Genomic DNA, 26459 nt, shown 5'->3' on the forward strand with positions numbered 1-26459 from the left:
TGTTGCCATGGTTACCGTTAAGAGCAGAAAATCAATATTGACCCTCGAAATAGAGATATGATGAACACACACACACACATAGCAGTTATATAGGGAACATATTTAACACTGTGTCTGAACACAGAGCAGATTGGCTGCAGAGGAAACAAGTGTAATCTTTTTCTTACCCAGAGGGCTTTGCACCATTTTGACTTCCCCTACAGGAGGGAATAAATGTGTGCCTGGCCCCGTCATTGTGCATACAGCTGCAGTTCTTACAAAAAGATGTAGAATATCACCTCCTGGGGTGATTTTGTATGACTGTATCTTCTGATATATTGACCAGGTTGAGTTGCACTGTGGGTAATGTAGGCTCCAGCTTTTGTGAAAGGAAGAAGAATGCATCGAATAAACAAAAGATTGTGTACATATACTGTCGGTCTACTTGCTACATCGATTGTGTGGAGTATGGCCTCCTGTTACTCTGCTGTAATCAAAGCAGGTGGATGTCAGCAGCCCAGGCTACGTATTGCGGGTTTTAATAAATCTTGTTTTCTCTGGTTGTGGAAGGTCGTGCCTCAGGCCTCGATTTCACGTCAGCAGAAAATATGTCGTTCAATGCCACGAACCTAAATGCTGTCCACTCCTGTCACGCAGCATTACAAACACAAACAATTGTGGTCCCGCTGCTGAGCGACCATTAATAATGCGTGCTCGGATGCATAACCGATGCCTTGTTGCCTCTTTTACCTTCCTGTTCCTGCAGGGGAGGTGAGGAATGACCTTTACATCACACTGGAGAGAGGCGAGTTTGAGAAGGGCGGGAAAAGTGTTTCCAGGAACGTAGAGATCACTGTCTATGTGCTGGATATCGATGGGCTGATCCTCAAGGTAAAAACACATTTTTTTCACAGTTCACATTCTGCGTAAAATATATCATATGAAATGACTAACCACGTTGTTTAAGGATAGTAAATGCCTTATTAAGTCCTTAATAGCGGGTGGCTTATTTTGGAGCAAAACTCTTCATTTAAATATGGCTGACCCAGATGAGAGCTAAGTGTCTCTCTCGTGTGTTGCCCAATTCTGGTGCAGCGCTGTGACAGCCTGCTCCTGTGGTTTCCTGCGCTGCCTCGGCCTTGAAGAGAAAATAGACTCAAACATAACCCTGCTGCCACGCATCCCTCTGACACACATACACACACGCATGAAACCCCCGTCGTTCTCACTTTATTGGCACTCGCGGTGTGTGTGGACGGTTTTCAATGCGCCCCTCTCTTTTCACGCCTGACTCATGAAGTCATTGTGTCCTTCAAAATCTGCCCCTTACCTCATCCCAGAGCCTGGCCTCTCATTTCCTCTCCTCACTTCCTGTTTTTTTTCTTTTTTCTTTTCATTCTTCCCCCTCCGCCCTTTGTCTTGATTCACGCTCTTCTTTGTGTCTCCCTCAGACTCACGTGGCTGCCGGCTCTGGTGAACCAGGCGGGGATGAGTACCACTCCTTGGTGCTGTACCACAACAACAGCCCGCGCTGGGCCGAGCAGATCAAGCTGCCAATCCCGGTCGACATGTTTCGCGGGTCACACGTCAGGTTTGAGTTCCGACACTGCTCCAGTAAGTGGGAACAGGAATTTGGCGAACCCTTTTAATTCATCTTTTTTCCAGGCTTTCACGCATTTTCAGACATTACCTGTTCAGGTGTGAATGCCCGAGAGGCGCTGCTGCTCTGTTCAGTTGATTATCCTGGGGAGTTGGAGGCAAAGAGAGGCATCGTTGTGAAGGGAGATTGGAGTACAATAAACACTCGCTTACCCCACCCGCTTGAATCCGCCAACACCCCAGCCTCGAGCCCAGAGGCCGCTGCCACCCCCAAATAGACTGCGTCCAAGTGCATAAGTGTGCGCTTGTTGAGGCGTTTTCATAATGAGACTAGTTTGTCCAACTTCTCACCTCCTAATGAGACAAAACTTTAATTATAACTAAAATATTGCTCTCTCTCTCCCGCTCTCTGAGCTGCAGGGGGAGAGGGCAGTCTCTTCTCTCATAACAAGCTGATATTATTATGCGGTTTGCAGCCAAGCTGGGAGGCTGTGTGCAGCAGATATAGCAGCCTTATTACTGCTCGCAGTGCTAGCATTACTACCAAAGGGCTGCCCGTTAAGAGCCCAATTTAAGGCCTGTGGTGACACCAGTCTGGAGAGACCTTATTACACATACTATTCAGGCTCCCAAACTCTGGGACAACCTGTCTGCAGAAATAGGATTAGCAGACACTCTCATTTTCAATAAATGCAAAACAGGAAGCAAATTTCTTTTTTCATGAATATACTTTAAAATTCCATCTTGTACTTGCACTCATTATGCAGCAGCTGTAATTGTTCATTTGTTCGTGGGGAGCCCAGTGTTGTCCCTCAATGGGACTAAAGGGGGCTGCAAGGGCCAGTCAGCATCAACAGTGCAATACTTTGCCTCATTATAGCCGATCGTTTGTTGATTGGTTCTGTGATATTTCAAACAACTGAAACAATTTGCAAATATGTTGTTGTTAGGGATGCTATTGCTGCTGTAAGAGCAGCTGTTTTCTCTCTCTCACTAGACAGTTCAGAGATATAAGTGATGATAAGTATTTACTTGTTTACAATTAAGAAAGAAACTCTGGAATTGTGCTGTATAATGGCTTCGTGTATTCGATGGAGTGGTTTCAAGAATATAACACACGTCAATCCCCACCCGCTCTGCCGAGCTCAGCAAGTTTCACACAGTACACCTAAATCTTTCCTAATCTCCCGGCGCCCAAGCCAAACAAAAATGAAAAAGTTTGCAGTCTAGAGTCTTGTAAGCAATATCTTTCCTGGTGTAAAAACGTCATCGCAGCAGAGCAGGACAGAAAAAAAGAAATGGCCACGGTGCAATACCATTTTATAAGTTTAATACAACTTGTGCTGCTCCTGGGAGAGTACAGGCACACACACACACACACACACACACACACACACACACACACACACACACACACACACACACACACACACACACACACAGAGGGGTCTACCACGTAGACGGCACTTAAGTGGTGTGTTGCAATGAAAGGAAGTAGAAACCTTGCTAGCGCTACACTTCTCACTTTCGCTGTGCGCAAATTAGCACTTTATTGCTGAAGCAGCAGATAAATCTGATTACATGTGTAATAATGCAATGCAAATCATGCCCAGAGCTTTCAGAAAGCTTCTTAAAAGAACTGAATAGAACTGGTTTCATAAGGTTGCTCTCTGTTTCATGTGCTTTCAGGCAGTCTGTGCTTGTGTATTTTGGACTCAATGCCGTGTCCATGTGTTGTTGTTTGACAGCTAAAGACAAGGGAGAGAAGAAACTGTTTGGCTACTCCTTTGTCCCTCTGATGCAGGAGGACGGCAGGACTCTGCCAGATGGCACCCACGAGCTCATTATCCATAAGGTAAAACCAAAACAACACAAAGGTTTTGACTGAACAACATGGAATAGATCGGACTGTGTGCTTTCCAGGATGTGTTTTTGGCACACATAGTGTCCCAAGTATTCATCTTGATGTGTAATTCCATCCAAAATGTCTTATTCTAAAGCAATAGGAAAGGATAACTCCACTGTTTTCAATGCATGACATGGTATTCAACAGGAAAAGAGTTCAGCGGACAGAAAGAAAATCCATCCTGTCCATTGGTAAATTTGCAGCTGAAAGATTCTCTTAAGTGAAACCTCAGCTGTTTTGCACCACACGGGTGAAGCCAAGGCTATTTAGAATGGGATTACATGCTGTATATGATTATGTGAATCCTGGGTTCTGTTATCGCACCGTTTGGTGCTCCATCGCTCCATCACAGCCCGACTGGCCCATGAGTCATGTCCACTCACGTAACATTTCTTCAGCTGTGGGGCTGAACCGAACCTTGAGTGAGTATGTATTGTATGTGTCTTTTTTCTCGGCATGTGTAAGAGACAGTTCAACGCGTACACATTTCATTCGAGGAAGTCTGTCTCTGTATTTAGCACGACCTTTACGTCCTCTTTTTCGGCATTTTACAGACCTTGCGACGCCACCCGCTCATCTTTTCACACGTTTTTGGTTTTGAAAACATCAAGAGACCAAAGCAAATCAAATGGCCTGCATCCCCAGTTAAACGCTGCTGCAGGACCGTCTCGGGTGTAATTCAGAATAATTGCAGACTGCGCGGTTTCCCTCAGCTGCGGGCGAAGGGTGTGTGCACAGACCTCAGGAAACGCATTGAGCGCATTCATACATTTTCATTGGCAGTGAGGCAGAACAGTGACCAGAAAAGTCTGATTATTTACATTGCTGTTAGCTTAATTATCTTCAACAGTCTTTAAAAACAAAAACTCCTCCTTTTTATTGTCTGCTTTTCCTGTCAGGACGGCCACATTCAGTCCTACCAAACCCTCCAACCTGAGCCTGCCAGTTTTAGAGGACAGCTCTGGTAGCCCTGTGTATTCCCACCGTTCAGGGGGGGGGGGGGGCGTTCCAATGCCAGATGGAAGTTGCTGAAAAGCTCAATGAAGCTGGCATGGCCTAGTTTCACCCCAGACCCAAAATAGACACAGAAGAATCAGTCCAAACTGTGTGGTTGCTTTTGGAGCTCAAACGGCCTCAGCTGTAGGCATTAAAGCAGCACATTAAATCCCCCAAAATAACAGTCGTGTTCTGTGATTGATTGTGTGCAACAGCTTGGACGTCTCAATCGCGATACGGCCTACAGCGCTACGACATATAGTACAGTCCTAGAACTTACGTTTTGACATGTTGGTAATAAAAGAGCGACCGCATTACGTTCGTGTTTTGACAGTATAACATTATTCCGCTCCTCTCCTCTCCATCGTCTGTGCCAGTTTACCAAATGTGTGCTTTTCTTGCTTTCCGTCCTTGTTCCCAGTGCGAGGAGAATACCAGCTTGGCAGACTGTCCGCGCTACCTGAAGCTGCCGTTCTCCAAGGCCAACCTCCCGTCCAACAACCAGACTCTGAAAGGCACCAAGGAGTCCTTCTGGATCACCAGCTTTCTCTGCTCCACCAAGCTCACTCAGAACGGTAAACAAGACTTTTATTTTTAGGTGTTTTGGCTGCTTCGCTCGTACTCTCGTCACATTTTCATTTTTTTAACTGGAGTTAGCTTGTACACGAGCTGGTCCCGTGCGTCTGAGCAGCTCTGTGTGCGTGTAGGGTAAGGAGCTATTGCCAAAGATAGGGATCAACACTTCCCAAAAAGACTGACAAAATGGTGAGATGCCATATGTTTCACTCACGGAAAGGAGGCAAGTGGCAAGTTTTGTGCAGGTGAGAAAGCGATATTTCCATCCAAACTGTGCGATTGTGTGAAAAAACAACAGCACGTGAGTGGGAATAGCCTCCAGTTCGCACTGCTCACTAATGAACCAATAAATCCTTGCTTTCGTAAACTGGTTGCAGAGCGGGCATTGTCTTATTTCAGTAGGACTAGCTTGCTGATAATGCAGTAAACGATAGCCAACAATAATCATTAAATATGCTGTATAAGGTGCGCAGCGAAGGAGACGCTTGTTTTATCCCCACTGAGACTCATAGACACCGTCACTGTTGTACCAGAGAACAGTATTAGCAGTAAATGATAAATCATCTTTTACCTCATTCAGTAGAATCTAGAAACAGAAGAGCTTCAGGCACAGTTTACTCTTTATTTCCTGCATGCATTTGATTTTGTTTCTAAATTGATTACAGAAGCATTGCAGCAGAGTTTTTGATGCCGAAATACACTTGACAGATTGGTGAATGCAGTCATGCGCGTGCACACATGCACGTGCGCGCACACAGACGCAGGTTTACATGTAAAGTTTTTGAAAAGACCCACTTCAGGTTGAACGGGATCCGGAGAGACGGCTGAAAGACTTTCTTCTTGCGGCTTATGTTTTATTCATGCGTATGTCTGGGGACCCTGGCTCAGGGAAAATGACTTTTTATCTCCTTTATCCTGCCGCACTTGGAAATGTCATCATTTGTTTGGATTCTGTGGAGGTTTTGGGGCTGTAATTGAAGGGTGTGGTGATGCTTTGTGACCTGAGGTGCGCGTCGCTCTCGTAATCCTGCCTTTCTTGACAGACAAACATGAGATGTGTGTCTTGATCTCTTGTGCTTTTCACTGTGTTCCTGTATCTCCTTCGCTTACTGTTCTATCGTTTGATTCCCCCTCTTTTTGTCTTCCTCAGGAGACATGCTGGACCTGTTGAAGTGGCGAGCCCACCCCGAAAGGATCAACGACAGCCTCTCTAAGCTGAAGGAGATCGACGGCTCGGAGATTGTCAAAGTAGGCCCTACTTGGCATTTGTCGTGTCGATTGTTTCGGATTTTGATTTCAATCCACATGTTTTTATTTTAAGTTCAAGCTGAGAGGGATGAGGATGTTAAAGTCAATTTAAAGCTGCCGCTCACACATACCAACTCCCTTTTGTACAGTTTCTACAGGACACCCTGGACACTCTCTTTGGTATTCTGGACGAAAGCTCCCAGAGATACGGGCTCAAGGTGTTTGATTCTCTGGTAAGCAAGATCTAATGAATCTTCATTCTCCTTTCCTCCTTCATGTGTCGAGCACAAAGTCAATCACACAAAAACACAAACTTTCTGCCGGCGAAAGATGGAGTGATGCGACGCCGCAGAGCTCGCCGAACTACTCTTTGTTTGCGTGTCCCTCTCTCGACATCAGTGTCACACTGACACATGCGCGCTCAGATATGTGTGTATGTCATCATTTTTACACGATACTATGATTTATATGATTTTTTTTTGCAATCCGTCTTCTGTGTTTATTTCCAGGTCCATATCATCAACTTGCTGCAGGACAGCAAATTCCAGCACTTCAAACCAGTCATGGACACCTACATCGAGAGCCACTTTGCCGGAGCTTTGTCCTACAGGTACACGACGTTTCAGCCTCCGCTTCTCAAGGTGTTGCTGTTCGAGGCCAGCGACGCAGCCTTGCCCACGTATTGTGTTCCACTGTATCGCAGGCGATCAGAGAGGCTGACGTGCGTCAGCGCTGAGAGGCAGCTCTGCTCGGCTCTGTGCTGCGATAGAGTCAACGGGAGTGTGAATGAAATGCTCACGGTGCCCCCTGGCTGTGAAATGTGAAAATGGGCTCACTTTTGCTTCCCGCCTTCCTCCTTTCCTCTCCTGTGTCTGTCACATACGTACACACACACACTCACGACACACATATTCACAACCTGCTGTTCTCACCGGCTGTCTTCTTCACACTCTCTGTACCTGCTAAGATAACGTGTTGGTGTGTCTTCTTCTTCTCTCTTTTTTATTTGTATTTTTTCAATCTTTGCAACGCACCCACACGGAATCCTGCTGCCGCATCCATCTGCTTTAAACTCCTTTACCTCTGATACTGTTTCATTCAACGTGTCGCACCTTAATTCCTTTACACAGACATTATTGTCACGATCTGCAGTTATTAATCGAGAACCAAGATGTCGTCCAGTCATGATTAGAATGAGAAAACTTTTCTGGAGGCAAAAAAAGTGGAGCAGACAACGAGAGGTTTGTCTGTCATCCTAAGACTGCAACATTTGAAGAGGCAGTATTTATGAAGAGCCAGTCGTTTTCTCTGAAATAGATTTTAAATCATAGTTTCATTGCAAAAGACTACATTGCCTCATCTTTGTTTGCTAAACCCGGTGGAGGGAAGCAACGTGCGATGTAGCTGGGGGGGGTGATGTGGTGATCCTGTGCGTGCCTCTGTGTTTTCTCCAGGGACCTGATCAAAGTGCTGAAGTGGTACGTGGACCGCATCGTTGACGCCGAGCACCAGGATCACATACAGCAGGTGCTCAAGGTGAGGCATCTGCTTCGAGGACGCACACGTGCACACACACACACACACACACACACACACACACACACACAGGACACGCGCCAAAGGCAGCCGGAGTGATGTTTCCAAAAGACACACGGTCACAAACATTTGAACAATAACACCATCAACACAGATGCATGCAGGAATGCAAATGAATGAACTTGCTCCCTCTTGCTGCCACTCCTCCTAATTACCCCCCCCCCCCATTAGCAGAGAACACAACGCACCGCCATCCGTTATTCCCCTCCTCACTCCATTACGCCGCATGCAATTTTAATCTGCAGAAAATGCAGTGCCTCTGGTGTTGGGAATCCACATCACAATATTCGAGTGACTCGTGCCGATGTGCCGTCGGAGGAGCACGTTGCGGCTTCTGTGCTGTGGGTTTCCCCCATTTGTCATTCACGCGGGACATTCTTCAACGGATGTAAATTGTTACTCTGTCATGCAGTCAATTGTAAATGAGCGATGCACCGCAGATGTGTTTGCAAGGGTTGTCTGTCTGAGTGATCCACAGGATGTCTTTTATTCGTTTTTTTTTTGTTTTTTTTCGAGCTAATCTTTTTGGACAAGTTTTATTTTGGAGCAGAAAAGGAGGTCACTGTTACTGGTTATCTGTGTGATTACAACTGTGTGCACTATAGGACCACAACCAATTATGTCTTTCGTTATTAGTTAATCTGACAATTCTTTTTTCAATAAATGAAATTATAATAAATGCCGACCACAAGATCCGAGAGCCCAAGATGAGGTGTTCAGACTGCTTATGTCCACTGATCACTCGTCTGAAACTGGTAAATATTTGAGTAAAGAAGATATAATTGCTTCATAATTGACTTAAAAAATCCATTATCAAAGATGTAGGTGAAATTTTCTGTCATTTAAACAAAAATGAACACCACTATTGGCTTTCAGATAAATGGATGCTGTGCATCAGGGGCAAAATGAAATGTCGCATCATTCTTTACTCATTTCCGCTGGAGGGGAAGTCTGACTTTCTTGGCTTATTCATCACAGAACAGATGATAAACGACTGTTTTTCTTTCTATCCTCCAGGCCAGCGAGTACATCTTCAAGTACATTGTCCAGTCTCGCCGGCTCTTCTCATTGGCCACAGGAGGCCAGAATGAGGAGGAGTTCCGGGTCTGCATCCACGAGCTCTTCATGTCCATCCGCTTCTTCCTCTCGCAGGAAAACAAAAGCACCAGTCCGGTTGCACAAACACAGGTGTGTGTGTGTGTGTGTTGTGCGTCTGAAATCATGAGCATCGTTGTGTGTGGATGTGTAACTCTGTGCCTGCTACTTGTATGTTTTTCTGTCTTGGGGGGGGGGGGGGGGGGCTCCTGTTAATGCAGTTGTGATAGGTGAGAAATTGTCTGTAATTGAATTTCATGCCGCCAGAGGGCTGTGGATTTCTGTTGCAACTTTTCCATTTCCGCTGGATGGTCTGCACAGCGGGGCAGCCGCAGTCGCTGATTTACAACACGCAAACCAAAACAAACGCGCCAAAGATGCCAAAGATACTCCTAATTACACACCAGAAACAGCTGCTTGTGTGGTTTTGTGTGTATTTCTTCACACTTGGAACGAGGGATATACCTGCATTATTTCCCATTGCAGAACCCGTGTGGGGATCTGTTTCCTATTCCTCTGCCGTCTCCCCTTATTCCCTATCGTCTTTAGTTTTGCTGTTTTGTGTTCTCATTTGCCTCCTTTTTTTTTTTTTATTCAATCATTTCTCTTTCATCCATTCGAGTCATGTGCTCTTTTAATCAACCAGGGTGCTCTCAGCACTCAAGTCGGACAAACATCTGAATGTGTGTTGATTCCCCTAAGTATGCTCACAATTAGTTTTCTTTATCGCCTTGTTTGCCTCACCTCAACATACGATCCGTTCTAGCATTTGGGAGAAATCTTTTCAATTACCCCATTAGGTTTTATTTTCACAGCTCATTTGACCAATTATAACAATCCACTCAAGAAACCGCCGATCTTGTTTTCAACCCTCCAGTCACTTTGTAATTATTCCACCTCACTCCGAGGCCACGGGAGTGAGCATAACATGAGCTGTTCCAGTTATGCCGTCTGAAACGCTCCACTCCAGCCCGCCACTGACTCCTGTTCTCGGGCTAATCGGTATTCTCAACACAACAGCGGCTGTGGGAAGATGCAGGCCGGGCTAATGCTAATCCAAGTTGACACCCTGGCACACAAACAAGCAAATCCATTCACGCATATTTCAGCACCTGTAACCGGATATGTGTGTTATCGTTTTCATCACAGGGTGACTCGGCATGTGATGTTTAGAGCAACGAACACTCGAAGGGGATGCTGTTCCATCAATCCTAGAGACCGTGTCTGAGTATTGTGTAATTTATTAAGCAATTGTCAAGCGATGTTTCGGCACAGATGGAATTTGCCTTGGGGAACAACTGCGTTACGGGACCAGTGGCTTCTCTAAACAAAGTCTCGACCCCGTGACAGCAGAGAAAACCCTCTGAATTAGCTGTCGCCACCAAGGAGCCGTCAATAAGTAGCAATACTATGGAACTTCTTTTTGCTCCAGCTGAACTGCTCTTTTGTCAAAAGGTAAAACACCCGTGACAGTTAAACGAGGTGTTGCTGAAAAATGACTTCTATCTTCTGCCTGGGCTTTCCTGGAAAAAATGAACGTAAAAAGAAACAAAGGGACACGGTGGTGACTCGCCCTTCTGGATTTTTAGCAATCTTCATTTTTCAGTTGTGCGGCGAGAATCTGACAGAACTTGACAGGAAGACAGAGCATCAGACTGAGAGCTGCAAACAAGCAACAGGCAGACATCAATCCCCCCCGGAGCAGCCCTCAAATTGAATCCACGTTATCCCCGACGGCCTGACGACAAATCCAGTCTAGGCCAGAGATTCATTGCACTATAGCCGATATGAACCTTTTCCAACAGACCAGCATAACTGCACACAGTATTGTGTTATGGTTGCATTTTCTCAGACTTAACAGATGAACTCTTGTGTGATGAACTCTTTTATCCAAAGCCCCGAGACACTGAAAATGTGTTATTTTCCCCATCACCTTGAGCACAGAGGCCCCTTTATGAGATTAAATATACATTTTGTAATGCTGATTTAGTGGAGAATGTATTGACATCACCTATAAAACATGCATGTTCACATCTTGAAATGCTCTCTTCGGTACAATTTGCAGTTTGAATGCGTTTCGACAAAGTGATTCCAGCCTTTGCCGACGGATTCATAGTGCCTCCGAATGATTGAACCTGTTCTCTCCAGGCGGTGTTCCTGCGGACGTTCCCGGCAGTGTATGGCGAGCTGTTGAAGATCTTCACAGTGCGGGAGGTGGCCGGCTTCGTCAGGGAGACGCTGGGCAGCCTGCCCACAGCTGTCCATGCCGACTGCCTGGAGGCTGTCAAGCTGCAGTGCATTGCCAAGACGGTGGAAAGCCAGCTTTACACGAACCCGGGTAAAGATCTGTTCACACAAACAGATGCACAGCTCGGTATGCAGACATAACTAAAGCTTGTCGACGCACTGAAACCCCAGCACAAAAACATTTGTCAGCAAATAGCACAAATACAGATTACCAACGCAGGAAAGCACACAGCACAGATTTGAGAAGCTGCATCGTGTACAAACAGGCTATATTAGTCCGTATTATACTGATGGGTTGTGCACTCCTGCAGTGCATTCATTTGACAGCACACCTTGACTAATGTAACCCACAATGCACTTTACTCCAGGCCATTAAAGTGTTCTTAATGAAGGCTTTACACTGAAGCAGATTACAGTCAATGTGTTATTCCCAGCATGCTCCAAAAAAGGCTACACGTAGCAAGAAAACCTCCCATTAAGGCAATGCAAAGACTTGCAGAGAGATGCATTTATTTAAATGTAAGAAACATTGTTTTCCCATTTTGGTCTCTGTTGCGTTCTCCCCTTATATGTCATTGTGTCTTCGATGTATGACAACGGTGTGTGTGTGTGTGTTGCAGAGTCGCGGTGCATCCTGTTGCCGGTGGTGCTGCGCGTCCTTCAGGCACACATGCAGGAGCAGAGAGACCTGGTCATGTGCGCTCGCATCCTCACCAGCATGCTCTCGCTCATCAAGAAGGAGGAGAACGGCACTGCGGTGGGTATGAGTGAGGTAACCGGTGAACCGTTGAACTGTACATGCCCACCTCGTCCTTAAATGACAAGTTTGACATCTTGCTGACATCATGTTTGTACGGTAACATATGAATATATGCAGATATGAGATTGGCATGCGTCAAGCTTCCGATCTGACTTTCGCCAAAAAAACAATTATGAGTATCCTGAGATGTTGAACTATTCCTTTGCAGTGGCAGCTGTAGAAATTCAACTTCAACAAATCAGCATATTGTCGAATAAAATTACTTTTCAAGATAAAAATAAAGAGTCATTTGACGAAGATTTATTTGTTATTGTGGATGAAATGACTTTATTCCCAGACATTATCCAGCGTTGTTAAAATTAATTCCCCTTGCTATTCTAGACTGTACAAGAGAATTTTCAACGAGGGAATAAGCGCCATAATAACTGGAAATAACTTTAAAGGAAGTCGAAGCTTGAGGAGTTAGTCTTAAGGCAATTTCCTCGCCAATACATTGCAATAGCAGATTGCTTTGTTGTGTATATGGTCAATTAGTCTTTGTAACAAGGACATTGGCAGCCGTGCGCTTCAGTAATGAGCCCCATCAATTTAGCAACAGGCATTGTCACAATGGCAGTCACTTCGAGATGTGTTTGTGTGAATGTGTGTGTGTGTGTGTGTGTGTAGCACCTCGGGTTGCCTGACTTGGACTGTTTGCTGCCAGAGGGGCAGCTAGTGGTAAAGGAGCCCAGTAGGACACACACCTACAGACAATACACACACACACACAGAGACTGGTGGCACATCTAAAGAGAAGTGACAGCAGTGGCAGCCAATGTGCCAGTCTGAAGCGCCTTCTCATTATCTCTCCTGTCCAAGACCTGTCTGTCTTGTCAGGGGAGACTAGAGGGAGATGGACACACGCAAACATGTACACACAAACAAACAAGCACACACAAACACACACACACACACACCAGTTTATCCTCCGCTCTCTTGTAGTTGCTTTTCATCTTTCACTGTCTCTCTCTCGCCTTTGTATTCCATCTTCTTTTGTTATTTTTCCATTCTCCTCTTTCTCTGTGAATTTAAGAGTTTCAAAATGTCGCTCTTAGCCTTGAAACTTCTCATTCGTGCCCCAAACATACGTGTTCAAGACTCATTAAAAACTGCGGTGAAAGTAAGATCATAGGGCGAGGGAGTGACATCAGTGGCCCGTCATGGTTCAATGTTGTGCCAACAGAAGTGGAATGCAAATTAGTCAGGAAAACCAACATCCAGGTAACTTTGAGAGAGCGATGTCGTTGAATTTGAAGATAACCCTGACGTTTCAGATTCACGTTACGAGTGCTCTTTTCTTGTGTGTGCTAATTAAGTGAAAGTAGAGTTATCCTGTAATTCACGTGCAAGTGTTTCGTCCTTTGTTTAGGAGCCGGTGGTCTCAGAAGAGGTGGAGCTAATTGTCGAGAGCCTGCTGGGAGTTTTACTGAGAACCATCCTGGAAATCAGCAACCGGCCCCAGCCTGCTGGACCTACCATGAGACTACAGTTCCAGGATGTCACTGTACGTTTGTTTTACCAGTACTGTGTGTGTGTGTGTGTGCGCTTACGACTATGAGTAGTTTTGGGACTTCACAAAATGTGCAGGAGTAGTTCCAGATTCATAGTTGAGTTGCCGCTGTGGCGACTATAATTCCGGCAACACGATTAACATTAATGTTGAACAATAATTAAGATTTATAATACAGCACAGCGCGAAAGGGGAATAATAATGACATCATCATCATTGTGTGACGATGGAGATTCAAGGAGGGCTTGTTCCACTTGCAATAAGAGCTCCACTAATGTTGCTGCAATTCTCACCGGTTGCCAATAGAGGTTAATAAAGGATATTCTGCAAAATGCAATAGTACAAAGTGCTTCCTTTCCTCTCTCCTGATATAAAGATATAAAAGGACCAGCCTTTGCAAAAGCGCCACAGTTCAGCGTTGACGTTGCAATGCGTCCTGCACGACTACTTTCTACATCAATGTTTTAGAACCGCAATAGCTCATTTATGTAGCAATTTAGATAATCCTGGTTACATCACACCATTAAAACTGAAGACGGCACGATGTTTTCTCTCTTTTTATTCATCTCTGTGTGTTCCGTCCTGTCTCAGGGGGAGTTTGTGGCATGTTTGTTGGCCCTTCTGCGACAGATGAGTGACAGACACTACCAGCAGCTGCTGCAGGCGTTCAGCAGCAAAGACAACCTGAGGGTAAGACCACCACATCAATCTCTCTCTCTCCCCATCTGTTTGTGGCAGTGGGTTCCTGCCCTCTCCCAACCCTCACTGAGACCACACCAAATCCCTATTTCTATATTTATCGCTTTCTATCCGCATTGCTTCATATTCTGTCGATACTTCACCTGTGTGTGTGTATTGGCATGGGAATATTGGGCAGAGAGGGAGAGAAGATTTACCTTATTCGTGTTGTTTTTTTTGGATTTAACATTCTAATCTGTCTGCCTGCCCTCTTTGAGTCATCGCTCTACGTCTCCGCCTCTATTTCACAAACTTTCCAACATGTGACTCACTCATTCCCTGCACTTGCAGACTGAAATGTATGCACATACATATATGTTTATGTGCTCTACATATACGTATTTGTGTCACTGTGTGCTTACATGTGCGGGAGCTCTACTGCAAGGTCAGCAGGAGGCAAGTTCCAAAATGAAAACGGAGCAGAGAGGACAAAAAGTTAACGGGGTCACAAGTTCATCCCAGTGAGAAATGTAAATTGGCAGAATGCCAGAAAAGGCAGAGAGATACTATGATCTTGTTAGCTTGAGAGCACGATTTCCATGCTTTTATTTCCGGTACTTAAATCACAAGTATCCAAAGTAAGTGGTCGAAAGACATCGAGCAATCACTGGAAATATGGCAAATTGAGATGTGACGATAAACTAAAATGGATTTAAACTGAGAGACGCTGGATTTGATCATTTCAGCACCATGGACAGAGGCGTACATCCTCTGCATTTGATTCCACACTAATCCTCAGATTTAAGTACGTGGCATGTTAACAGTGGCACATTTGTGGCACATCTCCTGAAACCAAAACACCTGACAATCAATAGATGTCTTAAACACTAATTGAGTGAACTAGCGATACATTCACAGAGCTTGATTTTGAATGTGTCAGCACCATTCAGAGATGCAGCGCCTGACCCCATGGATTTGAGTGTCCAATGACAACATGTTCTCTGTGCGTTTGTGTGTGCCAGGACTTCCTTCTTCAGATCTTCACGGTCTTCAGGATCCTAATCCGACCAGAAATGTTTTCGAAGGACTGGACCGTCATGCGGTTGGTGACCAACAAGTAAGGCCGCACACGCGACTGTGCACACGCTTCCATCCGCCTAACAGTGCATGTAGAGCCTCGTCTGGTGTTCCGCCTCTCGTTGTTTTTGGTTTTCCCTTTTTTTTAAATATTTATTTGAACCTCATTATTATGGGACGTAATTGCAAATGTCTCTTTACTTCATCACTCTACAAATGGGCCGTTCGAATAGCATGTCAATTGTTCAAGGTGATGCATTTCCCCCCAGACTTAACACAACAGCCCTCTCGTCCTCCTCGTCTCTTTCTCTTGTTCTTTTAGTGTCATCATCACAACTGTCCTCTACCTTTCTGACGCTCTGAGGAAGAACTTTCTCAATGACAAGTTTGACTACAAGGTAAGGGGCTCTGTGTGTGTGTGTGTGTGTGTGTGTGTGTGTGTGTGTGTGTGTGTGTAGGTAGATCTGAACAGTGCTAGAGTACTACAGAGCTGTTTCAATATCAAACAGCCTCACATCTACACACACAAACAGCCAGATTCAGTCATTCATTTATTTATATTTGTTTCAAAACAAAAGTTTTTTTTTGCCTTGAATTCCCTTTTAAGTTGGAGAAGGATGTTTTTTTGCACAGCGTTGCCATGATGCAATTTGTTTGCTGTCATTTTCAGGTGTGGGACTCGTACTTCTATCTGTCTGTAATATTTATCAACCAGCCCTGTCTTCAGCTGGAGTCCTTCTCTCCCTCCAAGAGGAAGAGGATTCTGGAAAAGTGAGTTCTGGTTGTTTTTGCACAATGCGTGTGCACGCACCGTGCGCTCTTTCTGCTGCACATGTTAGGATGGCCTGGCTGTAACGAGCCATGTGCTTTCTCAACAAGCCATCCTATCCTGCTCCTGTTCTCTGTCAAAGGATACTGCAGGCCACATACAGTATAAAGACCAGTTAACATGCTGTTCTCACTGCTTCTCTTGGTATTTGCCTGCAGCAAGCACATACTTCTAACAATGACACGCTATCATGCAGGTATGGAGACATGAGGGTGATGATGGGCTGTGAGATCTTCAGCATGTGGCAGAATTTAGGTAAGATGATAAAACATTGCAATGCACGTGGTTCACACCGACTGTTTTATTCTTCAATGTACTCCTAAACCCCGTGAGAAGAGACTCTGTGACATTTAACTATCATTGTAAAGGCAACTGTCTGTCTGCCAGTCCAGCAGTAGGTCTGTAAAATATCTCCATAATTATTCCTCTACAGAAGCAAAAGTCGTGTCCTTGAGCTGATCGGCACTTTTAAAAAGACAAACCAAAAACACTCAGCCTTTTTTCCTTTATGCCAACAACTATTTGTAACCATAGCAACCAAACGGGAGGCTCTCAACCTTTTGTTTTGCTCCGAGGTTGTGATGGATCTGTGCAATTTCTGTGTTTTTTATTATAATTTCTCGTGTTTTTATGTCTATTAAAGTGTGTTTTTGCCCAATTTGAAATACATTTTTCAAGTCACTTTATTTTTTGTTGCATTTGATGAACAGGAATTGAAGTGTTCCCGCGAACACCAATGCATTTTTAAGTAACACAGACGCTGTGATTCTTAAAATACTGCATCAATTTGGTTAGAGTGCAGTGCTTGAAATTAAGAGTCGAGTCGGCCAAATTGCCTCTGAAATAAACAATACGCTGTCATCGGGGACAAAGTGAGAGCCTACCCTCTGTCGACTTCTGTCTCTCCTCCAGGGGAGCACAAGCTGAACTTCATCCCGGCGATGATCGGTCCGTTCCTGGAGGTGACGCTGGTGCCTCAGCCCGATCTGAGGAATGTCATGATCCCCATCTTCCACGACATGATGGACTGGGAGCAGAGACGCAGTGGCAATTTCAAACAGGTATACCGCTTCTTAAAAAGACCTGCACTTTCCTGAAACTTATATTTAATTGCAAGTTTAACCCTGGCATGCATGCGCTCTTTCATGAGTGGGTCAAAGGTCGGCTCACAATGTTTTTGTTAATAGCGTGTTCAATTTGAACTTGCAATGTTTGTTTAACGTACTCATCAAATGATCAGAGCTGCAAAGATGAACATCTTTTTAAGTTATTGTGTGCTACAGTGTACAATAGATCCTGTATGTACCTGACAAGAGTAACTAACAGGGAGGATAAGTTATATCATGAATGCAAGATTTCGTCATAAAAGCGATGACATATCAGAGGCGGTTGCCTCGACTTTGACGTGAAGTGATTTGAAACCACCCGTGTTCTCCTCCTCCTCCTCGGCCATTTGTATCAATATCGTTTGAACTGCCGCCCCCTGTGAGAGTGAAACGTTTATATATTTTTTTGTTCTCGCAGGTGGAGGCCAAGCTGATCGACAAGCTGGACAGCCTGATGTCTGAGGGCAAAGGAGATGAGACGTACAGGGAGCTCTTCAACAGCATGTGAGTTAGAGACAGGAACAGATAGTAACTGAAAATATGGAGAAGAGGGGCGCATGGGTGCACACTTGCTTACATTTTGTCTAATTGCCTTGGATTTTAAAGGGAAAAGGGATTGGATCGGGGGGCCACTCAAGAACGAGCACTAAAATCACAGTAAATGCTGAAATAAAGATGCCAGTTCAGGATGCCAGCACACTTCCACTAACGGACGAAATAGCTGTTTATTGAGTCCAATGAAACTCGTTTGCCTCAGTAAGTGGCCGCTTTATCTGAAAGTGGACATGTACTGTGCTTTGAAAATTAGCTTTTTCACCCAAACAGCACAGATAACAGCATTAATGCTCAGGGAATGCTCATCAAAGTTCAAAGTTCAAAGTTCACTTTATTGTCAAAGTTTCCACATGTGTTATGCATACAGAAAATTCGAAATGCCGTTTCTCGCAGTCCCACAGTGTAATATAGACATGAACATATAACATATAATAGAAAAAAATAGAATAAAGTTAAGAACATAAGGGCCTAGATAAAGGATTAACAAGTAGCAGCAGAGAATGAAATAACTGTTAAATGTGTAAAGCTGACTGATAGAACACAGAACATGCGGTCAACATGAAAAAAATGTTCTTTTTTTACAAACCCATCATTAGTAATAAAGAATAGGCAGTGGGTAGTTCCTTGTTGATAGAATAATACAGAGAGGTAAGTGATCAGTATTCACCTTCATCTTCACTCACACCGCCTCTGTGGCCGGTCCTGGTCCACTCTGTTCTTGTATCTCAGGTCTGTGCTCCTGCATGCTTAGCGTATGTGCTCACGCTAATGTGTGTGTGTGTGTGTGTGTGTGTGTGTGTGTGTGTGTGTGTGTGTGTGTGTGTGTGTGTGTAGCCCTGCTTCATTTTTTGCCTGCTCATATTTTTGTGTCCACCTTCACAAAGGACTACTATACTTGGCCCTACATTTCAACATAGCTGCTAAACAACATTATCTGAAGCCACCTCTTCTGGTTCACACACACACACACACCCACACACACATTGTATGTTGAGCTTACTGTCACATAGATGTGAATCAAATTGTCTTGATAAGGATTTCTATCAATATTCATCTCCTGTAGTTGTCCCGTTGTCTTTCATAGTCAATCATTCTCTTTCCCACCATTTCCCACCATATTTATGTGTGAAACATCACAGAACACAGTGTAATATCACTGCATATTCTGAAGATATGTCAAATCTATATTGTGCAATATGGTATAATTATGCATTCGGGATCATTATTATTTAAATGCAATTATTCAATGCTTTTGTTTATGATTTTAGCCTACGTTTCTCTTCTCTTGCTTAAATGATTTAATGTTTTAGTTTGTTTTCCTCATACTAACCCCGCTAACCCCTAAGCTAACCCGTGTGAGTGTGCGCTGATATTAATCGTATTAATATTAATTTATTCCGCCTATGCTTCCCGCCTGGAGTAGAATTCCTCTGTTTGGTCCGTACCCTAGGTAAGACGCTCTCCTCTATGTTCTCTCTGTGTCGTCTGTGTGAGGGGGAACAGCGGGGAAGGGTGTAACTTCAAGCCAAAAGCTGTTTTAGCGTTATTGTTTGTCCGGTTGAGATAACCAATCAATTAAAAAATATCTATTTCGGTGTCAAAACAGTATATCAGCTATTGTGAATTTTCTTTTCTTTTTTTGCCACCGTGGGTATTTTATATGGTTAACTGCCACAGGCAGGCCAGTAAGCATAGGTGATACTAGTGTGACTGGGATTGATTTCATCTTGGCTTCGCCTCCTTTTCTTTTTCTAGTAATTTCTTCTTCCTTTTCCCTCCCGCCACCTTTCCTTTCCCATTTCCTCTTTATTTTTTTTAACCTCTTGTCTCTTTTGATCTCAACATCTCTCCATCTTGTCCTCCAGCCTGCTGAAGAAGATTGAGAGGGAGACCTGGAGGGAGAGCGGCATCTCTCTGATCGCTACCGTCACTCGCTTAATGGAGAGGTTGCTGGACTATAGGTGAAGAGTGCGCGCGCGTACACTCTCCGACCCTTGCATACATGCTTTACCAATTTGAATTAGTGATTGTTCTTATTTATTTTTGAATCATAGCTTTGCATGTCTTGCATGATGTTTCTATCACAGGGATTGTATGAAGCTGGGAGAAGTGGATGGAAAAAAGATTGGATGTACCGTCAGTTTACTGGTGAGTAGCAGTCACTCCAAGAGGCGTCTAAATCCGCATACGTTGGTATTGGCTGTTACAAAACCAGATCTTCAACATGGTTGTTGTCTAAAGGCATCCTCTGGGGGGCCAGACTAGCTGTTTGCACCCCGCTTCCACTTGTTATGGTAAGCTAGGATTAACCAACTCTTGGCAACAACAAAAATTAGTGTTTTTTTAAGATATATTTGCATAAAGGTGAAGACTTTTTAACAATGGCTTGAGTTTTTTCCGTAGGTTTTCCATCCAAGTATTGGAGCGATCTTCATTTGCGCTGAATATAACAGAATATATGAGCATAGGAATCATACTTAATTTGTTTAATCTGCCCGAATGTTGCTATTAAGAGTTTTATGAAGTTCACCCTTTTGTTGATAAAAATCAAACTATGTGATATGTATACGAGTTGATTTCTTCAGTTCAGGTTCATTTTCATTGGATTTATAGTTGTGTGTTTTCTGTTTAATGGTGTCTCATGTCGTTGACTCATCGACATTACAAAACTCTATCGTTTCTATTGTCAAGCCCTTCTGCCTACTAGGTTTTCCTTACGTAACTGCAGCCATCTGTAAGAGTTCCCGGGTGTGTAGGCAGACGGATCAGAACTCACTGCTGTTCAGCAGCTGAAATATATTGTTGCACCGCCTCTACCATAGAACAATCTGTCACTTTTTTAAAAGTTCTCCTCATGTTCATCTCTAACTCTCTCTCTATAATTTTCTCAATCTCCCCCCTCTTTCTCTCTCTCTCTCTCTGATTCCTTTGTCTCTAAACATCACTGAACCACCTCCTGCCCCCGCCAGAACTTCTACAAAACTGAGCTCAACAAAGAGGAGATGTACATCCGCTACATTCACAAACTGTACGACCTGCACTTTAAAGCACAAAACTACACCGGTACGTCTAAGGGAGCGACTCCAACATACAGTGTGTGTTTACATGTGATCCTGCTTTGACACACTGTTGTGATCCTGCTGTATGTGGCAAGTAGGGGAGACCCCGAATAGTCAAATATTTGACGATTAAGGAGCCTGATTCCACTATTTAGTGGCGGAAATAACGTATATGAAGAGGTCGCTCCAGTCTGGCTATATGGAGATGCTGAATGTCTGATTTTACGTAGAATTCCTTGGTGTCTCCCAATAAATCATGATATATTGCCTGTTTTGGTGTTATCAGGCAATTCATTTAAATATTTAAAGATTAAAATGGATGTAAGATATCCTATTATAAAATAAATTCTATGCCATGTCAAGAGGACAACCTGTTAATTGAGTGTTTGAGCTCTTTTGTATGAAAAAGATGTCGATGATAGACGAGACTTGACCTGTCCGATTTGTGAATACTTAGTCGGGGAAACCCCACTTCCTGTCCTGTCCTCTTGTTGTCCTGGAAGCACTGTACACCCTCATGTATGTCCTGAATAACATGCATATAATCTCCCGGCTGTTTGTGTGTGTGTGTCTGTGTGCCACAGAGGCGTCGTACACCCTGCTGCTGTACGACGAGTTACTGGAGTGGTCAGAAAGGCCGCTCAGAGAGTTCCTCAACTACCCCATGCAGAGCGAGTGGCAAAGAAAGGAGTCTCTGCACCTCACTATCGTCCACAACTTCGACAGGGGGAAGGTAAGCTTTCCCACTCTTCAAGCCCTTTTGTGGCACACTGTAGCATTTTACATGGGTTCATAAAGACAGTTGCATGGAGCTTAAAGATATGTTGGAATCTATAAGCTAATATCCTCGAACACGTTAATGTAAAGAAACGTCCTGACAAAATGTAAAGCTCCGGCCTCCTGAATCAGATTTTGTGTCGGAAAATAAGCTCTGTTTTTAGAAGATGGCAAAACAAAGAAACACTGCATGGCTTCTCATGCGTATTTTAAAATATAACTCCAATTCATACCTGGCAGTGACAAAGAACCACAGCCATATTATCAATGGTCATTTACATACCAGCCATTAATACATGGAATTTAAGCTCATAAGCTTCAACATTAATACTCACGGATGGAAGATAGAGGGTAAGAGAACTGGAGTCCCCCCCCCCCCCCCCCCCCATTCACATGAAATGAAATCCCCCTCATAAGAAGGCGGAGCTGTGAGCTGTACAGAGCTACAAAAATACGTATCACTTGTGGTCAGAGATTTAATTTCTACCTGTAGTGAGCTGTGACAACGACTCGAGGCATCAACGCATCCTCTGTTTAATCAGACCAATCTCTGGCGGCTGTAATTAAAGCAGGACTCATATCATCCCGCAATATTCCTTTTAAGACATATCGTGGGAGACGATGACAGCGAGAGTGACGCGTGGCGATCATTGGCGGTGTTGCTTTTAGGCAGCGATTAAGAATGAACGGTGAGATTGGCAGCTTTAAGCGAGCTCAACGGGTTCAGGATGCAGCAGCATTTCAGAAGTGGTTCACAGGCTTTCTTTCTGCGACTCAAAGGAGGACATTTCTGTGACCTACTCCCACTACTGCTCTCTGCTGGTTTTATCTCTTCATCCCTAACTACCTTTGTCACAGTTCTGCCCTCTCGGGGGGGGGGGGGGGGGGGGGAAGTGCCATTATGGAAACCCTCCAAAATCACACACAGGCACAAAAAAACCAACCCGCATCAGCATTCCTTGATGAAATAACATAACTCTACGGAGTCATTAAAACGGCTCCCCTCGTTACTCACAGTCCAATTTCCCTTCACTTTCACGAGCTCTGCCATCTGCCGGTTGCTGCCGCGTGGGGATCAGGAGGCAGCGGGAAAGGAAAGCTTTTTATTTAATTAGCAAAGATGGCTGGGTGCTGCGTGTGTACCTGCATGACGAGGTTAGATTTCACTCTCGATATTGTTGACTCACCAGTGCCATCCGGTGGGGGGACTGCAGCCTAGCAGCACCACTGCAGAGCGACTCTCAATGAGCCCCTCTATTCACATTTACTCTGTCAATCAAATGGATAGGCATGAGCTTCCTTCATATTTTCTGTATTTGCTTCCTTTTTTGAGACGGGACAGTCAGCGTGAGGATGAATGAGTGTGTGTCTTTGTGTCTTCAGTGTTGGGAGAACGGCATCATCCTGTGCAGAGAGCTGGCTGACCAATATGAGTCTTACTACGACTACAGGAACTTGAGCAAGATGAGGGTGAGTTGTCCACAATGAACGAGATACAGAGACCGAAGGAGCTTTGGGAGCTGAAGTCTTTACATGTGATGATGGGGTCATATAGGGAAAACGAGGAATGAGAAAGAAGTGCTTTTATTCACATTGTGGACCTAATAATTCATCTATTATGCTTTTTGTAAATGCACCAAACCCCTCATTGGTTGCACACCAAATCAGTATTGTCATTTATTTCCATTGACAGATGATGGAGGCCTCTCTCTATGACAAGATCATGGACCAGCAACGACTAGAACCTGAATTTTTCCGAGTGGGTTTCTATGGAAAGAAGTTTCCTTTCTTCTTACGGGTAAAGAAATCTCCATATTCCCTCTTTGTCATATTCCCTCTTTGTCAGTAACATTTTGAATAGAGTCATACGTTTACCCTCTCCGAAGAAGAAAGAGACCAACAGGAAGAATTCACTTTTTCTCATGTACGACTCCTCCAGTGTACGGTGACATTCAGCCTCTCTTATTCAATGCCATTTAATGATGGAACAGATGTCCTTTGTGTGGTTTGCAGCTGGAAGCTGCAGTTGCAATGTGCGACCACTAGATGTCAAGCTAACCCCACGCTGCGCTCTGCTCTCCCCCCCCTCCTCCTCTCTGCAGAATAAAGAGTTTGTGTGCCGCGGCCATGACTACGAGAGGCTGGAGGCTTTCCAGCAGCGGATGCTCAACGAGTTCCCCCACGCCATCGCCATGCAGCATGTCAACCAGCCAGACCAGACCATACACCAGGCGGACGCGCAGTGTATCCTTTCTGAAGACAGACGCGCATGCAAAATTCATCCGCAAGCGTGGACCCCCGCTGAGCAGACACAAGTCAAATGTGCGGAAATGCATGAATAAAATGGGAACGGCACAGGATTGATACACATGTGCACACACAGAGGCTTCCACTCAGCGTGGTTTGTGTTTACATCCATGCAATTACCTGTAATGAGGCACACGCGATCCTTCTATCTCTCGCAATCTCTTTCTTGTTATTATCAAAGCCTCATTCCCAGGAACACATACACATTGTTCCAAATATTACGTGCAGCATATCGACATCTCATACAAGAAAGCACTGTCAAACGTGCAATGGACATGTTTCCTTAAGCACAAAGGGCCGCATTTATTTTTCTTCTTGCTGGCTACAATGAGAGAAGCTCTAAAATGATAGAAATCTTGATACGACAGTCATTGGGGTCCCTCAGTCATTTCATTGTGTGCAATAAGCTTAAAAGCAGCAGCGGGTGCCTCAAGGACTTTTTTACCTTGAGTTTTTTCCTGCCCTACCTTCTGATTTTGGCAGTTGTAGGAACATAAAGAAACTAAAGTTACAGTTCATACTCCTAAAAAAAGATGCTGTAATCGATCATACATATGCACTGTTTAACACAGAGGAATTCAACATCACATCTTATGATACTAAAGATGACTAAGTAAGTCAGTATTAACAATGCAGTGATTTACAAAACATGTCTCACATTTGCTCTTCATTAGGAAAAAAACACGTCTTTTAAATGCGGTTCACAGCAACCGTTTATTGCGACAGTACACATTTTATTTTGGCGGTGTAGACCTCAGCGCTGTTGCGTAGAGAAGAGCGCCGAACGTTTATTTCCGGACACGCATGATGGGAGGGGGTGCATGGAACATGTGACTATGAAATGACTTCTGTGCCTGCTTAAAGTCCTGTGAGACTCCCGCACCTTTTGTTTGTGTTTGGCTTCATTTTGTGCCCCAAATTCTGAACCCAAACATACATAAATCAAGTCACCGACTCGCATTGAGAGCTGTGCTCTTCATTTCAAATTCAGCTGCACAATATGGGAGCCTTTTTTTAATACTTCACCCTGATGTATGGGACAACTGTTGGCCTATATAGAGGGAGAAGGAGAGAAAAGCAAAGACTGAGTGGCATAATGACACAGTGACGCTAGAGAGCAACGCTACAAGAAACCCAGATGGAGGACAGAGACACATGATTAAGACACTCTGCTATTTTGTTGTTGTTATGTATGCATGTGATGCGTTTGCTTGTATGTGCTTCCCTTACTGAAGAGGACGGGGATCGTCTGACTGAATTAGGACACCGCTGTGTTATTCACACGCTAATCAATAGTCTCTGAGATCGTCCCCCCTCCCATCCGTGTGTGTGTGTCCTTGTCCTCTGTGTGATCTGCAATCGCCCATGTTCTTTCCGGTCACCGAAGGATTCTTGTGAGTTGGAGTCCGCAGCGCTTTCCTTAACTTCCGGTGCTTCCAGACCTGCAGATCTATGCTGTAACCCCCATCCCAGAGAGCCAGGATGTTCTGCAGAGAGACGGAGTGCCTGACAACATCAAAAGCTTCTACAAGTTCAATCACATCTGGAGGTTCAGATATGACCGACCCTTTCACAAGGGCACCAAAGACAAGGAGAATGAATTTAAGGTACGGAGGGGAGAAAAACAAGGAATTCACCACAAGGAAAGATGATGATGATGGACATTGACACATAAAGCAGAAAATGTAGACACACACACACACACACACACACATGGTGAGAGGGCAATGTGACACAGACATTTCTCTGCATTTGTGGAATTTCCTCCACTCTTCACTCCATGAATTTGTCAATTGTGCGGAGCAATGAAAACGAGCTTTTATAAAATTAAATCACAGCCTTTTACAGCTTGTGGAGTAGCTGCAAAATGACGTGCTAAGAACTAAAGAGTAAGAAATCTAGTTTCTTTTGTTAAATTTCAGAATTTCAAATTATACATTTATGATCATTTGCATTTTTTCGCAGCAAACCGAAGTGAAACAGCTTAATTTCCCTGCTTCTCTACCTTGTTCATGGAGCACAGGCTTCTTGGGTAATGATAGTTTGACCCTGCGCCCACGTATGAGCCCGTGTAGAACGCATGTTTTATTCATCATGTGTCCCGTAACACGAATTGTACTTGGGTTTTAGTCGGAATGAAGTCTCGGCAGTCACACACGCAAACCCACACTCCAAACACACACCGCAAAGACCCTGATATTAGGCTCATAAATATTCAATATTAATACACACACGCACCATGGAGTCATGTCATCTCAGTTCCATCAAAGCCATTTGGTCAAATTGAATGAGGATATTCCATCAAGGCTGGGTGTCTCATCTCTGGCCCTCAGGAACAGAATGTGTGACGCACTTCTGCACGGTGACGAGAGTGTGCAGCAGCCGGTTTGGTGTGATCAGCCGTAATAAAGTAGAAAAGAACGCCGTTTCAAGAAATCCAACATAGGAATTTCTATCTGCAAAAGAATACAATGTTTCCAAAAAAGGTCAAGACTTTTCAACTTCCCGCTCTTAAACTGT

At 44.3% G+C, this 26459-nt stretch overlaps 1 protein-coding gene across 3 annotated transcripts in view; it reads left to right on the forward strand.

Annotated features, from left to right (window-relative positions):
• dock4b (dedicator of cytokinesis 4b) overlaps positions 1-26459 on the forward strand; it is a 90703-nt gene that overhangs the window by 46780 nt on the left and 17464 nt on the right. For 2 of the 3 annotated variants that reach the window (XM_079294802.1, XM_079294801.1), the window contains exons 14-41: positions 746-870; positions 1431-1593; positions 3327-3433; positions 4902-5055; positions 6207-6304; positions 6454-6537; positions 6814-6914; positions 7759-7840; positions 8918-9088; positions 11144-11333; positions 11863-11999; positions 13411-13545; positions 14143-14241; positions 15252-15346; positions 15629-15704; positions 15977-16077; positions 16332-16390; positions 17048-17196; positions 17660-17745; positions 19220-19246; positions 19662-19757; positions 19884-19944; positions 20766-20859; positions 21440-21588; positions 23016-23102; positions 23326-23430; positions 23735-23876; positions 25380-25546. In XM_079294802.1, the coding sequence (XP_079150928.1) occupies positions 746-870; positions 1431-1593; positions 3327-3433; positions 4902-5055; positions 6207-6304; positions 6454-6537; positions 6814-6914; positions 7759-7840; positions 8918-9088; positions 11144-11333; positions 11863-11999; positions 13411-13545; positions 14143-14241; positions 15252-15346; positions 15629-15704; positions 15977-16077; positions 16332-16390; positions 17048-17196; positions 17660-17745; positions 19220-19246; positions 19662-19757; positions 19884-19944; positions 20766-20859; positions 21440-21588; positions 23016-23102; positions 23326-23430; positions 23735-23876; positions 25380-25546 (3140 nt within the window). The remainder of the gene's footprint in view (positions 1-745; positions 871-1430; positions 1594-3326; positions 3434-4901; positions 5056-6206; positions 6305-6453; positions 6538-6813; positions 6915-7758; positions 7841-8917; positions 9089-11143; positions 11334-11862; positions 12000-13410; positions 13546-14142; positions 14242-15251; positions 15347-15628; positions 15705-15976; positions 16078-16331; positions 16391-17047; positions 17197-17659; positions 17746-19219; positions 19247-19661; positions 19758-19883; positions 19945-20765; positions 20860-21439; positions 21589-23015; positions 23103-23325; positions 23431-23734; positions 23877-25379; positions 25547-26459) is intronic. The other variant, XM_079294800.1, reaches the window with a different exon arrangement.

Source organism: Melanostigma gelatinosum (genome assembly GCF_949748355.1).
Source record: "Melanostigma gelatinosum genome assembly, chromosome: 22".
Taxonomy (NCBI): Eukaryota; Metazoa; Chordata; class Actinopteri; order Perciformes; family Zoarcidae; genus Melanostigma; species Melanostigma gelatinosum.